The sequence below is a fragment of the Chiloscyllium plagiosum genome, unplaced genomic scaffold (genome assembly GCF_037043375.1).
Source record: "Chiloscyllium plagiosum isolate Xiang-an unplaced genomic scaffold, Cpla_swu_hap1 HiC_scaffold_39, whole genome shotgun sequence".
Taxonomy (NCBI): Eukaryota; Metazoa; Chordata; class Chondrichthyes; order Orectolobiformes; family Hemiscylliidae; genus Chiloscyllium; species Chiloscyllium plagiosum.
The window spans coordinates 666940-683598 of NW_028270177.1; the positions used below are offsets into that span (position 1 = coordinate 666940).

The following is a 16659-nucleotide window of genomic DNA, read 5'->3' on the forward strand; positions in this document are numbered from 1 at the left end:
TATTTAAATCTCTCGACCTCCGTCCTGGGGGTGGCGCAGTTACCGCCCGCTGTCATTTCACCTCATTTCCACCGGGAGGCGCAGTTACCGCCCGCTGTCATTTCACCTCTGATCCACCAGGAGGCGCAGTTACCGCCCACTGCCATTGCACGTTCCGGCCTCCAGGTGGCGCCGTCATCGGATGACGTAACAGGACCGGAAGAGGTACTTAAAGGGCAGTGCTGAGATTCATCGGGAGTGCGCCTGCGCCGTGACGGGCCTTGCGGGAGAGATGGGCCTGGGCCTGGGGCCGGGGGCTGTCCTCGGGCTGGGGCTGGGGCTGGTGCTGCTCGGAGTGTGGAAGGTGCGGCTCCGGTGAAGGTGAAATCTGACTAGAACCGGACTCGGGAAATTCCGGAAGTTGCTGCTCGATCGTTTCCTCCCCCCCCTCCCCCCCCTCCCCCTTCCCCTCCCCCTCACCCCTCCCCCTCCCCCCCCTCCCCCCCTCCCCCTCCCCCCCCTCCCCCTCCCCCCCCCCCCTCCCCTCCCCCTCCCCCCCCCCCTCCCCCCCCCTCCCCCTCCACCTTCCTCTCCCTCCCCTCCCTCCCCTCTCCCTCCCCTCTCCTTCCCCTCCCCCCTCCCCCCCCTCTCCTTCCCCTCCCCCTCCCCCCCCTCCCCCCTCCCCCTCCCCCCTCCCCCCTCCCCCTCCCCCTCCCCCCTCCCCCCCCCCCCTCCCCCCTCCCCCCTCCCCCTCCCTCCCTCCCCTCCCCTCCCCCCCCCTCCCCCCTCCCCTCCCCTCCCCCCTCCCCTCCCCCCTCCCCCCTCCCCTCCCCCCTCCCCTCACTCCCCTCCCCCCTCCCCCCTCCCCTCCCCCCTCCCCTCACTCCCCTCCCCCCTCCCTGCCTCCCCCCTCCCTCCCTCCCTCCACCCCTCCCTCCCTCCCTCCCTCCACCCCTCCCTCCCTCCCTCCCTCCACCCCTCCCTCCCTCCACCCCTCCCTCCCTCCCTCCCTCCCTCCCTCCCTCCACCCTCCCTCCCCTCCCTCCCCTACCCCCTCCCCCCACCCCTCCCTCCCCTCCCTCCCTCCACCCCTCCTCCCCTCCCTCCCCCCCTCCCTCCCCTCCCTCCCCTCCCCCCCCTCCCCACCCTCCCCCTCCCACCCCTACCCCCTCCCCCCTCCCCACCCCCTCCCCCCCCACCCCCACCCCCCCTCCCCCCCTCCCCCTCCCCCCCCTCCCACTCCCCCTCCCCCTCCCCTCCCACTCCCCCCTCCCTCCCCCCCTCCCTCCCCCTCCCTCCCCCCTCCCTCCCCCTCCCACCCCCTCCCCCCTCCCTCCCCCTCCCCTCCCCCCCCCCTCCCTCCCCCTCCCCCTCCCTCCCCCTCCCCCTCCCCCTCCCCCCTCCCTCCCCCTCCCCTCCCCCCACCCCTCCCCCTCCCCCTCCCCCCCTCCCCCTCCCCTCCCCCCTCCCCTCCCCCCTCCCCCTCCCCCTCCCCCCCTCCCCCCCTCCCCTCCCCCCTCCCCTCCCCCCTCCCCTCCCCCCTCCCCTCCCCCCCTCCCCCCTCCCCTCCCCCCTCCCCTCCCCCCCTCCCCCTTCCCCTCCCCCCTCCCCCCTCCCCTCCCCCCTCCCCCCTCCCCTCCCCTCCCCCTCCCCCCTCCCCTCCCCTCCCCCCTCCCCCTCCCCCTCCCCCCTCCCCATCCCCTCCCCCTCCCCCTCCTCCCCCTCCTCCCCCCCCTCCCCCTCCTCCCCCCCTCCCCCCCTCCCCCTCCCCCTCCTCCCCCCCTCCCCCATCCCCCCTCCCCTCCCCCTCCCCCTCCCCCTCCCCCTCCCCTCCCCCTCCTCCCACCCCCCTCCCCCTCCCCCTCCCCCTCCCCCTCCCCCTCCCCCTCCCCTCCCCCTCCCCCCACCCCCTCCCCCTCCCCCTCCCCCCTCCCCCCTCCCCCCCTCCCCCCCACCCTCCCCCTCCCCCCTCCCACCCCCTCCCACCTCCTTCCCCCACCCCCACCCCCCTCCCTCCCCCCCTCCCTCCCCCCCTCCCCCCCCCCCCTCCCTCCCCCTCCTCCCTCCCCCTCCCCCCTTCCCCTCCCCCCTTCCCCTCCCCCCCTTCCCCTCCCCCCTTCCCCTCCCCCCCTCCCCCTCCCCCCCCTCCCCCCCTCCCCCTCCCCCACCCCCCTCCCCCCTTCCCCCTCCCCCCTCCCCCTCCCCTCCCCCCCTCCCCCTTCCCCTCCCCCCCCTCCCCCTTCCCCTCCCCCCCACCCCCCGTCCCCTCCCCCCCCCCACCCCCGTCCCCTCCCCCCCCTCCCCCGCCCCCCCACCCCCCTCCCCCCACCCCCCACCCCCCCACCCCCACTCCCCCCCCCCCACTCCCCCCACCCCCCCTCCCCACCCCCCCCACCCCCCTTCCCCCCCCCCACCCCCCTTCCCCACCCCCCCCACCCCCTCACCCTCCACCCTCACCCACCCCCCCCACCCCCCCCCCCCACCAACCACTCCCCCCCCTCCCCCTCCACCTTCCTCCCTCCCCCCCTTCCTCTCCCGCCCTCCCTCTCCCACCCTCTCCCCCCTCCTCTCCCACCCTCCCCCCTTCCCTCTCCCCCCCTCCCCCCTTCCTCACCCCCCCTCCCCCCTCCTCTCCCCCCCCTCCCCCCCACCCCCCCCCTCTCCCTCCCCTCCCTCCCCTCTCCCTCCCCACCCTCCCCTCTCCCTCCCCTCCCTCCCCTCACCCACCCCCCCCTCCCCTCCCCTCCCCTCCCCCCCTCCCACCCCCCTCCCCCCCCCCTCCTCCTCTCCTCCCCCCCCCCCCACTCTCATCCACTCCTCCCCCCCCCCCCACACCTCCCCCCCCCCCCCCCCACTCTCTCCTCTCCACCCCCCCCCCCCCCCCACTCTCCTCCCTCTCCTCCCCCCCCCCCCACCCCCCCCACTCTCACCTCTCCCCCCCCACCCCCCCCACTCTCTCCTCTCCCCCCCCACCCCCCCACTCTCTCCACTCCTCCCCCCCCCCACCCCCCCACTCACTCCTCTCCTCCCCCCCCCCACCCCCCACACTCTCCTCTCCTCCCCCCCCCACCCCCCCACTCTCACCTCTCCTCCCCCCCCCACCCCCCCACTCTCACCTCTCCTCCCCCCCCCACCCCCCCACTCTCTCCTCTCCACCCCCCCCCACCCCCCCACTCACTCCTCTCCTCCCCCCCCCACCCCCCCACTCTCTCCTCTCCTCCCCCCCCCACCCCCCCACTCTCTCCTCTCCTCCCCCCCCCCCCACCCCCCCACTCTCTCCTCTCCTCCCCCCCCCACCCCCCCCACTCTCTCCTCTCCTCCCCCCCCCACCCCCCCCACTCTCTCCTCTCCTCCCCCCCCCACCCCCCCCACTCTCCTCCTCTCCTCCCCCCCCCACCCCCCCACTCTCTCCTCTCCTCCCCCCCCCCCCCCACTCTCTCCTCTCCTCCCCCCCCCCCCCCCCACTCTCTCCTCTCCTCCCCCCCCCCACTCTCTCCTCACCTCCCCCCCCCACCTCTCCCTCTCCCTCCCCCCCCACTCTCTCCTCTCCTCCCCCCCCCCACTCTCTCCTCTCCTCTCCCCCCCCCCCACTCTCTCCTCTCCTCCCCCCCCCCCACTCTCTCCTCTCCTCCTCCCCCCCCCCCACTCTCTCCTCTCCTCCTCCCCCCCCCCACTCTCTCCTCTCCTCCCCCCCCCCCCCACTCTCTCCTCTCCTCTCTCCTCCCCCCCCCACCCCCCCACTCTCTCCTCTCCCCCCCACCCCCCCACTCTCTCCTCTCCTCCCCCCCCCCCCACCCCCCCACTCTCTCCTCTCCTCCCCCCCCCACCCCCCCACTCTCTCCTCTCCTCCCCCCCCCACCCCCCCACTCTCTCCTCTCCTCCCCCCCCCACCCCCCCACTCTCTCCTCTCCTCCCCCCCCCCACCCCCCCACTCTCTCCTCTCCTCCCCCCCCACCCCCCCACTCTCTCCTCTCCTCCCCCCCCCACCCCCCCACTCTCTCCTCTCCTCCCCCCCCCCACCCCCCCACTCTCTCCTCTCCTCCCCCCCCCACCCCCCCACTCTCTCCTCTCCTCCCCCCCCCACCCCCCCACTCTCTCCTCTCCTCCCCCCCCCCCACCCCCCCACTCTCTCCTCTCCTCCCCCCCCCACCCCCCCACTCTCTCCTCTCCTCCCCCCCCCACCCCCCCACTCTCACCTCTCCTCCCCCCCCCACCCCCCCACTCTCTCCTCTCCTCCCCCCCCCACCCCCCCACTCTCTCCTCTCCTCCCCCCCCCCCCACCCCCCCACTCTCTCCTCTCCTCCCCCCCCCACCCCCCCACTCTCTCCTCTCCTCCCCCCCCCCACCCCCCCACTCTCTCCTCTCCTCCCCCCCCCACCCCCCCACTCTCTCCTCTCCTCCCCCCCCCCACCCCCCCACTCTCTCCTCTCCTCCCCCCCCACCCCCCCACTCTCTCCTCTCCTCCCCCCCCCACCCCCCCACTCTCTCCTCTCCTCCCCCCCCCACCCCCCCACTCTCTCCTCTCCTCCCCCCCCCACCCCCCCACTCTCTCCTCTCCTCCCCCCCCCCCCACCCCCCCACTCTCTCCTCTCCTCCCCCCCCCACCCCCCCACTCTCTCCTCTCCTCCCCCCCCCCACCCCCCCACTCTCTCCTCTCCTCCCCCCCCCCCACCCCCCCACTCTCTCCTCTCCTCCCCCCCCCCACCCCCCCACTCTCTCCTCTCCTCCCCCCCTCCCCCCCCCCACCCCCCCACTCTCTCCTCTCCTCCCCCCCCCCACCCCCCCACTCTCTCCTCTCCTTCCTTCCCCCCCACCCCCCGACATCCTGACAGTTTTCTTTTTTGTGCAGGTTGGTGCAGAGCAAGGTCTTCTCCACGCTATCAGTAATTTCAACAGTGGTCTTGTGAAGGAGTACTGTATTATCTATAATGATGAATGGCTGCCCTTTCCAAAGTCATTGGATAATGCTGTAAGTAATACTAATGGCAGTAACTTTCTAAAGGAGTTACAAATGCAGGCTGGTTTTGGGTTTTGTTGCTTTGTTCTTTTCCTGTGCCATCCTAATCTAGTAACTTGACAGACTGTTGAATGATATTGTGTAGAAAAGTCTATCTCTATCAGCTTTTATTTGCAGGGACATACTGTAAACAAGCTAATAATGGTTTAATTTTTCATGAAGGTGCAAATATTTCATTAGCTGAATGAGGTGGGGAAACTTTGAGAAACAGTTTGAGAGAGAATTACTGGTTGCTTGACTTGCTCCCAGTAGTATTTTGATTTCAAATCGCTCCATGGTCTCGCCCTTCATTGCATCTCTTGATATATTTTCCGGCACCACAATCCTTTTGGGTTATTTGTACTTTTTTGTTCTGGCCCCTTGAGCTCTCCCAATTTAAATTAATTGACTAATCATAATTGTTAAAGGCCCTTTTAATTTTTTTTTTGATCCATGTCTCTGATCAGCTGAGTTTTCAGAAGAAAGGATTCTGGAGGAAAGAGCAATGAGCATGACAATCTTGGGAGCTTTTGTATTTTGAACTTTTGCCTTGATTCTTTTTTCAAAGTCTTTGTGAAGTTGTCTGTCTGACTCCTCTGCCTTAATTTAACATCAGAAACGTTAAATCCATTTCATACATATGCAAATCTGAGTGAAGCTCCTGTGTATCTTGTGATTAAGTGAAGCTGCAGCCCAACAAGACTGAGGAGTGGCAGATGGAGTTTAATTCAGATAAATGTGAGGTGCTGCATTTTGGGAAAGCAAATCTTAGCACGACTTATACACTTAATGGTAAGGTCCTAGGGAGTGTTGCTGAATAAGGAGTCCTTGGAGTGCAGGTTCATAGCTCCTTGAAAGTGGAGTCTCAGGTTGATAGGATAGTGAAGAAGGCGTTTGGTATGCTTTCCTTTATTGGTCAGAGTATTGAGTACAGGTGTTGGGAGGTCATGTTGCGTCTGTACAGGACATTGGTTAGGCCACTGTTGGAATATTGAGTGCAATTCTGGTCTCCTTCCTATCGGAAAGATGTTGTGAAACTTGAAAGGGTTCAGAAAAGATTTACAAGGATGTTGCCAGGGTTGGAGGATTTGAGCTACAGGGAGATTTTGAACAGGCTTTGGCTGTTTTCCCTGGAGCGTCGGAGGCTGAGTGGTGACCTTATAGAGGTGTATAAAATTATGAGGGGCATGGATAGGATAAATAGACAAAGTCTTTTCCCTGGGGTCGCGGAGTCCAGAACCAGAGGGCATAGGTTTAGGGTGAGAGGGGAAAGATATAAAAGAGACCTAAGGGTCAACTTTTTCACACAAAGGATGGTACGTGTATGGAATGAGCTGCCAGAGGATGTGGTGGAGGCTGGTACAATTGCAACATCTGAATGGGTATATGAATAGAAAGGTTTGGAGGGATATGGGCCGGGTGCTGGCTGGTGGGACTAGGTTGGGTTGGGATATCTGGTCGGCATGGACAGGTTGGACCGAAGGGTCTGTTTCCATGCTGTACATCTCTGACTTCAGTTTGACCTTTCGCTCCACATTGCAACAATAAATGTTAAAACTGGTTTCTGTTGTTGGGTGAAGTTTCAGTTTGGGGTGCTGCAGGTTATGGACAATTGAGCAAAATAGCTTTTGTAGATCTGTTTCAAAAGTCAGTCCAGAATCTTGTTACTGTGACATTCAATTGTTCCATCAAATCAACAGTTACCTCAACAAATCCAATCTAAATCTGACCAGAAATGGTGTGCTGCTCCACAAGAGATCTCACCATCGTAGTTTGTAAATTTCTGGGTACTTGGAGATATTCAGAACACAGGGACTCATTGTTTCTACTTCTTTGTTTTTTTTTGTAGACTGCGTATCCATTACAGAATTTGACCAGCACCACTCTCTGTGACTCGACAGATGTGCCCCCAGGCGGCATAATGGGCAAGCTTGTTGTGGTGATGAGAGGGAACTGCACCTTCATCAGGAAAGCACAGATCGCCCAGAAGCATTTTGCCAAAGCATTACTGATTGCCAGTTCGGATGGTTTAGTAAGTCTAAATATGAATGACAAGTTCTGAATTTTGTTAAATATAAAAAAAATTCAAGAGCACTATATTTGAGTAGTTTAACCGACCATGTTGAGTCAACTACTGCATCTCGACCCCAGCCCTACATGAATAATTTTTCTCAAAATTTAGAGGTTTTGATTGATTATCACAGTGGGATAGGCCTTAACTTCTGTCAAAATTGGGTGAGCCTGAAATTGTTCATTTGTGCCGACATCCTCTTTCTAACCTAGTCACAGTCACTGCCTGTTCTATTATTGTCAAATCATTGACTGATCTGGTCTCCCACTCCATTTCTCTGGTCTTGTCTACTGTCTTTTGTCAAATGCCAGATAACGGTCAGCTCCCCATGAAAGCAAGTTTAATTTCCTTCCCTTGACATTTAGCGAAGTTATCACCATTAAATCTGTCAATATCCTTTGGATCACCATTGATTAGAAATTAAACATGAATATTGTGGCTATGAGAGAAATTATCTTGAGCAGTTTCCTTGTGTCTATCTAATCCAGTTCCATAATAAATAACTATCTTAAGATACTCTTTAAATGTGTAAATCGAAAGAAACACAGAGCAACTTTGTGCAATTAACATAAACAAGTTTATGTCCAAGCTCGTCAAGTCCTGTTCATCACCTGCTCTTAACTTGCACCCAGTCAAGCAGCATTTTGATCTTATGATTCTCAGTCATGTTTTCAAATCGCTTCATATTCTTGCCCTTCATTGCTTCTGGTGACTTTTTTTTCCTCCCCCACACAATCCTTTTGGGATATTTGCACTTTTGTTCTGGCCCTTTGACCTCAATTTAAATTAAATGACTAATAGTGATTAAGAGTCCTTTTAAACTATTTTTTTGATTAATCTCTCTGACCAGCTGAGTTTCCATTGAGTGAAGGATTCTGGAATAATTAGCAATGAGCATGACTCTGGGTGGTTATTATCCTTGACGTTTCAGCCTCAAAGTATTTTTAGGATTCAACAATTCTGTTTTCTTACATTCATAATTGACTAACATCTTGTTTAGTGTGTGTACTCACAGATCATCTGTTTCAGAGTCCTCCTTCAGGAAACAAGTCTGATATTGAGAAGCTCAACATTCCAATCGCTCTCATTGATTATCGAGATATACTGACGATGAGAAAGGTAAACCTTTCATCTTTCTTGTCTAATAATTTCACTTTAAATATTGTGCCTTCTTCAAAATTAGTTGTACCTGGGTGGAGGTGAATTCTTTCTTCTCTCTCCCTGCCATGCAGTTATGTCTCTTTCATCTGCAGTTAATTTCCGTGTTGCTGAGGTGAGAGCAGCCTCCAGGATAGGAGCAAAACCATGCACCATTCTTGGGTAATGCAGAGCTAACCTTGTGGCTCTGGTCTCTTTTCTAATGTTATTATCTTCCTGAGGAAATATTTTCCCAATACAAAACAGAGTAATCTGGTTCAAACATTCTCTGGTAAAACCGCTTTCTTGTGAATATCTTTCTGCTCACCCCCGCCCAACATCTCATCTTTTCATAATAGTTTGTAATTGATTCTTCGCTTTCAGTTTTCCACAACTGGAAGTAATAAGAACATCAGTACATGAGGAGGCCATTCAAGCCATCGAAGATGCCTCGTTGTTCAATGCGATCATAACTGATCAAACACTTCAATGTCTCTTACCACCCCAATTCCCTTGCCCTGTACACCATCAGAAATCTATCAATCTTTGTTAGTCACAAAGACTGAGTTTTCACTACCCTTTGTTTAGAGAGGCCTCAAGGTTCATATCCTTAAGAGTAAAATAAATTCTCCTCTTCTTGCAGCAAGGTGCTGATTCTTTTTGTTTTTTAAATTTTGGCCCCAGTTCTACACATAGAACACAGAACAATACAGCACAGAACAGGCCCTTCGGCCCACGATGTTGTGCCGAACATCTGTCCTAGCTTAAGCACCCATCCATGTACCTATCCAATTGCCACTTAAAGGTCACCAAAGATTCTGACTCTACCACTCTACACTTGCAACCAGGTGAATGATATTATGTGCATCTACTGTCTATTCCTTTTTTATGCATTTTGTAAGATTCAAGGAGATCACCTCTCATCATTTGAAACTCAAGAACACCGTCTCAGTTTACCCAAATTATCTTCATAGGACAGTCCCACTATCCCAGAAACACATCTGGTGAACCTTTATTGCAATCTCTCTATAGCAGTAGTACCTTTCTTGCGGTAAGGAGACCAGAGCTGCACATAGTACTCTGGATGCAGCCAAACTAAGCTCCTAAACAAGATTTCAGTACTCCTGGGCTTAAATCCCCTTTCAGTAAAGGCTAGCGTTCTATTATCCTCCCAAATAATTTGCTGCTACCACATATTAGCCTTCAGTGACTTAATGGCACTGAGGTCCCTTTGTCCCATTTAAGAAATCTCTTTCTCAGACCATAGTGAATAAACTCATTTTCAAAACAATAAAATAAAGCTGTTCGCTGTTCACTCATCGTACCCTTCATACTCTGCATCTTCCACTATGAACTGTTAAATATCAAAGCCCTCTTCTCAAATTCCCTTCATGATTAACATAAAGTGTTCATTTTAAACTGGCTTTGAAATGTCCTTTATCTAACTGGGAGAAAATGAAGACTCTGGATGCTGGAGTTCAGAGTAGAGAGAGTGTTGTGCTGGAAAAGCACAGTAGATCAGACGGCATCCGAGAAGCAGGAGAATCGATGTTGTGGGCAAGAGTCCTTCCTGATGAAGGGCTTATGCCCAAAACATCGATTTTCCTGCTCCTCAGATGCTGCCTGACCTGCTGTGCTTTTCCAGCACCAAACTCTTTATCTAACTGTACACAGTCTTCTATTTATTCCTTCCAGTCTTATTACTATTTCACTCATGTTCTCTGCCTTTGCTTTTTAAAAGATTAGATTAGATTACCTACAGTGTGGAGACAGGCTCTTCTGCCCAACAAGTCCACAATGACCCTCCGAAGAGTAACCCACACAGGCCCATTTCCCTCTGACTAATGCACCTAACACTATGGGCAATTTAGCATGGCCAATTCACCTGACCTGCACATCTTTGGACTGTGGGAGGAAACTGGAGCACCCGGAGGAAACCCACGCATACACAGGGAGAATGTGCAAACTCCACACAGTCACCCAAGGCTGGAATTGAACCTGGGACCCTGGTGCTGTAAGGCAGCAGTGCAACCACTGAACCACCATGCTGCCCGTGATGCAATAGGCATTTATATGGTTTCACCTTCGTGTATTTCGGTTTTCAGAGGGTTATTTGAAATCCTTCTGTTCATCCACACCCACTGTTCATGTTCATACACATTCCTGTTTTCCTGATCCTATCACCTCTTGAGTTGTGAACTGTTTTGCTAACCTGTCCTCAATTCTTACTGTTTACAACAATCACCTATTTGTGTCATCAGCAAATTGATACTGTGCTCACTACGTCCAAATCTCAATCCGAAAATCATCAAAAGTGGTTTTCCAACCTTTGTATCCTGTTCCTTTATTCAGTCTGTGATACTTGAAAATTCAGGCACAACCTTTACAAACATGAGTTAGTAGAAATGGACCACTTGGTCCCTCAAACCTGTTGTCCCATTCAGTCACATTATGACTGTTTTATTTGTGTTCCTTATTCCACATTACTTTCTACCTCTATTGTTTGATTTCTTACCTAACAAGAATATATCTATCATAGTCTTAAAAATATTTAATGACCTCACCTATGCCACCTTGTGAGGTAGAGACCCCCAAAGTGCCTCAACTGAGGGGGAAAGAATTTTCTTAGATTTGGTCCTAAAAGGACACAACCCATAACTTTAAACCCTGCTCACGATGTCTAGACTGACTCACAAGTGGAAGCTCCTTTCCACATCCATCTTATCAGGATCATTTGGATCAAGTCATCCCTCACTCTTGTAAACTACGATGGAAACAAACCCAGTTTGCTGAACCTTTCCTTGTCGGGCAACTCGCTCATTCCTGGTATCAATCGAGTAAATCTCTGAATTGCCACCAACATATTTACATCCATCTTATATAAGACTGGCTGAAAACTGGACACAGTGTTCAAGATGGGGTTTCACCAGTGTTCTGTATATTTGAACCACAACATTTCTTTGTGTTAAATTTCACACTATAATAGCATTCCATTAGCCTGCCTGACATGTACCTGTATTCTAACCTTTTGAGACTTTTGTGCAGGAATAATTTGATCCCACAGCACCGCTAAATGTCACAGTCATGCAGTGCCTTTTTAATTCTTCCTGCCAAAACGAACAACTTCACATTTTCTAACACTATACTATAGGCTGATCTTTGGTAAAAACAAAGACTGCAGATGTTGGAAACCAGATTCTAGATTAGAGTGGTGCTGGAAAAGCACAGCAGTTCAGGCACCATCCGAGGAGCAGGAAAATCGACGTTTCGGGCAAAAGCCCTTCATGAGGAATAGAGGCTGATCTTTGCCAACTCACTTTATCCATTTGCAAGCTCTTTGTGTTTTCAACAAACTTTCTTCACTATCTTGGTGTCATCTCCAAATTTAGTTGTTATGTGTTTGCTGCTTCATCAAATATTCCTGAAGGGCTTATGCCCGAAACGTCCATTCTCCTGCTCCTTGGATGCTGCCTGACCTGCTGTGCTTTTCCAGCAATACATTTTTCAGCTCTGCTTCATCAAAGTCATATATGTAAAAACATTGAGATTCATCACACCCTTGATGAGACTTGTCTCATACTCCCAATCAAAGACTTGTTGCATATTCTGTTTTCTACCAGCCACCCAATCTTCTATCCATTCTTACATAGCTTCAAATTTCTGCAATAATCTTTGATTCCACATCTTATAAAATGCTTTCTGAAAATCTGAGAACAGCACACTTAAAGACTCCCCTTTATCCACAGCATGTGTTATTCACTGTGAGGCACCATGGTGGCTCAGTGGTTAGCACTGCTGCCTCACAGCACCAGGGTCCCAGGTTTGATTTCAGCCTCCGTTGACTCTCTGTGGAGTTTGCACATTCTCCCAGTGTCTGCGTGGGCTTCCTCCGGGTGCTCTGGTTTCCTCCCACCGTCCAAAGATGTGCAGCTTAGGTGAATTGGCCGTGTTAAATTGCCCGTAGTGTTAGGTGCATTAGTCAGAGGGAAATGGGTCTGTTTGGGTTGCTCTTCGGAGGGTCGGTGTGGACCTGTTGGCCCGGGGAGCCTGTTTCCACACTGTAGGGAATCTAATCATTCAAAGAACCTATTGTTGAGCACTACTTCCTCTTCATAAACCACACTCCTTCCTGTTTACCTTGAGTTTTTAAGTGCCTAGCTACAATTTCTTTTTAATCATTGATTCTAACACCTTCCGCATGAAGATATATTTCCTCCTTTCCATTTGATTAAACATTTCCATAATCTAGGAGATTTTGGAGAGTATGGATCAAATCATCTTCGACTTCATTAGTCACTTTTTTTTTGGAACTTTCTGGACCTGGAGATTTGTTAGTCCCAACCCTGTCAATTTGCTCAGTATCACTTCCCTGTTGATTGTAATTTAATCGAGTTCCTTTTTTACTTCTCCAGCACTGGCTGTAAATCAGGATGTGGAAGCTTGTTATTTTTGTAACATAGAGCCTTGATTGGCACTTGACTTTTTTCTGTCATTACTTGCAATTCTCTGAGACTCATTTTCCAAATTATTTTCTTCTCGTCTGTAACTTTCCACATTTCGTCACTCTTCCCAACTATTTCCTGTAAATCCCTCTCTGCCGCTCTATTTTGGTAGTTTGCAAGAACACTGGCACCAGTACAGATGTAAGTCATGCCATTGGTACAGTCTGCTCTTTCCTCTCTACTAATGCCCGTGTCCCACAAACCAAGACATTCTTTTCCCACACCAGTCTTTGAGCCACGTATTTATTTCTAGTTTTGTGTACCTTATAACAATTTTATATGGCTCAGGTAACATTCCAGAGATTATAACTTTTTTTTTGAGGTAATTTTTAATGTCTAGCTTCTTCTACTCTCTCCATAACCTCTTTCCTATTCTACCATATCATTGGTACCTATATGGACCGTGACCACTGGATCCTTTCCCTCCTGCCAGTTCCTTGCCAACCCTGAACCAATGTCCTGACTCCTGACATTGAGTTGGCAACATGTTTGTCTGGTCTCTCGATCTTTAACTCGGGGGCCGCTTCATTATTCTGTCCCTAGATATCTTCTCATGGATATCTGGATGCGAGGAGAGTGGTCTGGACAGTATGCCAGACCATTGAGTCTAAAGTCAGTAGGTTGTTGGTTGGGATTCTGCGAGATAGGTTTTATTTATGTTTGGAGAGGTAGGGACTGATCAGGGATAGTCAGCATGGTTTTGTGCATAGGAAATAGTGTCTTGCAAACTTGATTGAGTTTCTTTGAGGGTGTTACCAAGCAGATAGATGAGGGCAGAGAGGTAGATGTTGTCTACAAGGACTTTGACAAGGTTCCACACAGAGTCATAGTCATAGAGATGTGCAGCATGAAAACAGACCCTTCGGTCCAACCGTCCATGCTGACCAGATATACCAACCCAATCTAGTCCCACCTGCCAGCACCCGGCCCATATCTCTCCAAACCTTTCTATTCATATACCCATCCAAATGCCTCTTAAATATTACAATTGTACCAGCCTCCACCACATCATCTGGCAGCTCATTCCATACACGTACCACCCTCTGCATGAAAAGGTTGCCCCTTAGGTCTCTTTTATATCTTTCCCCTCTCACTCTAAACCTATGTCCTCTAGTTCTGGACTCCCTGACTCCAGGGAAAAGACTTTGTATATTTATCCTATTCATGCCCCTCATAATTTTGTAAACCTTTATAAGGTCACCCCTCAGCATCCGACGGTCCAGGGAAAACAGACCCAGCCTGTTCAGCCTCTCCCTATAGCTCAAATCCTCCAACCCTGGCAATATCCTTGTAAATCTTTTCTGAACTCTTTCAAGTTTCACAACATCTTTCCGATAGGAAGGAGACTAGAATTGCATGGAATATTCCAACAGTGGCCTCACCAATGTCCTGTACAGCCGCCACATGACCTCCCAACTCCTGTATTCAACACTCTGACCAATAAAGGAAAACATACCAAACACCACCTTCACTATCCTATCTACCTGCGACTCCACTTTCAGGGAGCTATGAACCTGCACTCCAAGGTCTCTTTGTTCAGGAACACTCCCTAGGCCCTTACCATTAAGTGTATAAGTCCTGCTAAGATTTGCTTTCCCAAAATGCAGCACCTCGCATTTATCTGAATTAAACTCCATCTGTCACTTTTCAGTCCATTGGCCCATCTGGTCCAGATCCTGTTGTAATCTGAGGTAACCCACTTTGTTGTCCACTACACCTCCAATTTTGGTGTCATTTGCAAACTTGGTTAGTAAAGTTAGATATCATGGGATCCAGGGAGAGCTGGGAAATTGGCTACAAAATTGGTTTGACAGTGGGGGGCAGAGGGTTGTTTTTCAAACGGCAGGACTGTGACCAGCGATTCCATAGAGCACGGTGTTTGATCCCCTGTCATTATGTAAGCTATTTGGATAAGAATATAAGATACATGGTTTGTAAGTTTGCGAATGACACCAAATTTGGTTCAAATAGTGGACATTGACGAAGGTTATCTAAAAAGTACAATGGGATATTGATCTTCTGGGCCAGTGGGAGTGGAGTTTAATTTACATCAATGCAAAGTGTTCCATTCTGGTAAGACAAATTAGGGCAGGACTTGCACATTTAACAGTAGGTCTCTGTGGGGTGTTGTCAAACAGAGACCTAGGGTTCAGGTACATGGTTCCGAGCAAAGTTGCATCACAAGTAGCTAGCATGGTGCTTTCATTGTTCAGGCCATTGAATGTAGGGGTTGGGACACCATGTGGTTGTAACGGCCACTTCTGGAATACTGTGTATAGTTCTGGTTGCTTTGCTTTAGGAAGGATGTTATTAAATAGGAGTGGATGGAGAAAAGATTTACAAGGATTTACTGAGAGTGGAGGCTTTGAATTATTAACAAAGTCACGAAGGGTATAGATAAGGTGCAAAGGAAAGATCGTCCTTGCAGTAGGGGAATCCAAAGTTTAAGGGCATGGATTTACAGTGAGAGGAGAAAGATTTAAAAGGGAACTTGAGGGGCCATACACAAGGGAGGTGCATATATTGAATGAGTTGTCAGAGGAAGTAATGGAGAGCAGGTATGATTACAACATTTAAAAGACATTTGAGCAAGTACATGGATAAGAAAGGTTTAGAGGGATATGAGCTAAATGCAGGCAAATGGTACTAGATAAGTTTAGGAAACCGAGTTGGCATGGACGAGTTGGGCCAAAGGGTCTGTGCTGTATGACTCTGACTGTATTTGACATAATTTCTGCTTCCAGATGCTTGGAGAGAACATTTCAGGTGCACTCTATTCCCCTCCTGTGCCTGTCCTGGATTACAGCATCCTGATCATCTTCATTATTGCTGTTGCTACAGTTGCCTTTGGAAGTTATTGGAGTGGGATGGATGAAGGTGAAAGGTATTGCCTCAGTAGCTGAATGTCAGATGATTTGAAACTTAGCATGTATTTGTAATATATGTTGCTCTGTCATTGAGATTGTTACTTTCCCTAAGAAACTCCCCACTTAATCTACAAAATGGGGCATCAATGGCTTGGCATTGTTTTGTGATGGGTGATGAGCTCTGAGTAAGTGCCCTGACTATTCTGCATTGGGTAGCAGTCTCCACTGTGGGGTCACTTATTAAATCCTTGTTTGTTGGATGTTTACTGCCACCATTGCTATTCCCATTCTGAGCTGTAACCCCAGTGTATGACTTACTTGACATAAGGTAGAGGCATGGTCCTTTTCCTACCAGGCACACACTACCAGTTCTTGAATTCTCTCTATCATCCAGAGAGAAACAAAACTGTTCATTTCATTTAGCAGTTTTATCATGGTCTGTCTTTATTGAGAGCGAGTCTCGATAAACACGATTGAGTCGGATCAGAGTCTCATCAGATTCAAAATGTTACTTCTGTTATCTGTCTATAGATGCTTTCAAACCTGTTGAGTTTCATCATTTTCTGTTTATTTTGTATTAATAAGATCTGATTTTTATTTGTTGCAAATTAGGAGAAGCTCTTGTCATTGCTTGATAATTATTTTGTCATTATACTTTATCAGTGCAGGATTCAGTTTTATAAACCCCTAACGTTTACCATGTCATTTCCTTTTGGGATGAAGCGGACATTCGATACTGTCTGACTCCAGACGACAGACAAATAGTGAGGACAAGACCAAGGATTCATCTGCGATGCTGACTCCACTAACTGTTGTAGTTTTTGTTGTCATCTGTTCTGTGATGATTGTTCTGTTGTACTTTTTTTACAAGTGGCTCGGTGAGTACATGTCAGTATTTCTATTTGGAGAAGAAAACCCAGTTCAGTCAAGTTTAGTGAATTTTTGTTTGTCTGAATTTTCAGTGCTGAAATGTGATTTTTAAAAGTGTTAATGAATTCCTTCGACAGTTTAGTTTGGGGAAAAGTTGGGATTGTAGTGAACCAATTCAGTTTAATTTCAAACAACTCCCAAATAGTTAGAGTCATACAGCATGGAAACGCACACTTT

The 16659-nt window shown here is 51.5% G+C and overlaps 1 protein-coding gene across 3 annotated transcripts in view; it reads left to right on the plus strand.

The window, feature by feature from the left end:
- The first annotated feature begins 205 nt into the window (after positions 1 to 205).
- sppl2a (signal peptide peptidase like 2A) overlaps positions 206 to 16659 on the plus strand; it is a 39633-nt gene continuing 23179 nt past the window's right edge. For 2 of the 3 annotated variants that reach the window (XM_087981321.1, XM_087981320.1), the window contains exons 1-6: positions 206 to 343; positions 4829 to 4948; positions 6825 to 7007; positions 8076 to 8165; positions 15430 to 15569; positions 16276 to 16430. In XM_087981321.1, the coding sequence (XP_087837447.1) occupies positions 272 to 343; positions 4829 to 4948; positions 6825 to 7007; positions 8076 to 8165; positions 15430 to 15569; positions 16276 to 16430 (760 nt within the window). In that variant the 5' untranslated portion in view covers positions 206 to 271. The remainder of the gene's footprint in view (positions 344 to 4828; positions 4949 to 6824; positions 7008 to 8075; positions 8166 to 15429; positions 15570 to 16275; positions 16431 to 16659) is intronic. The other variant, XM_087981319.1, reaches the window with a different exon arrangement.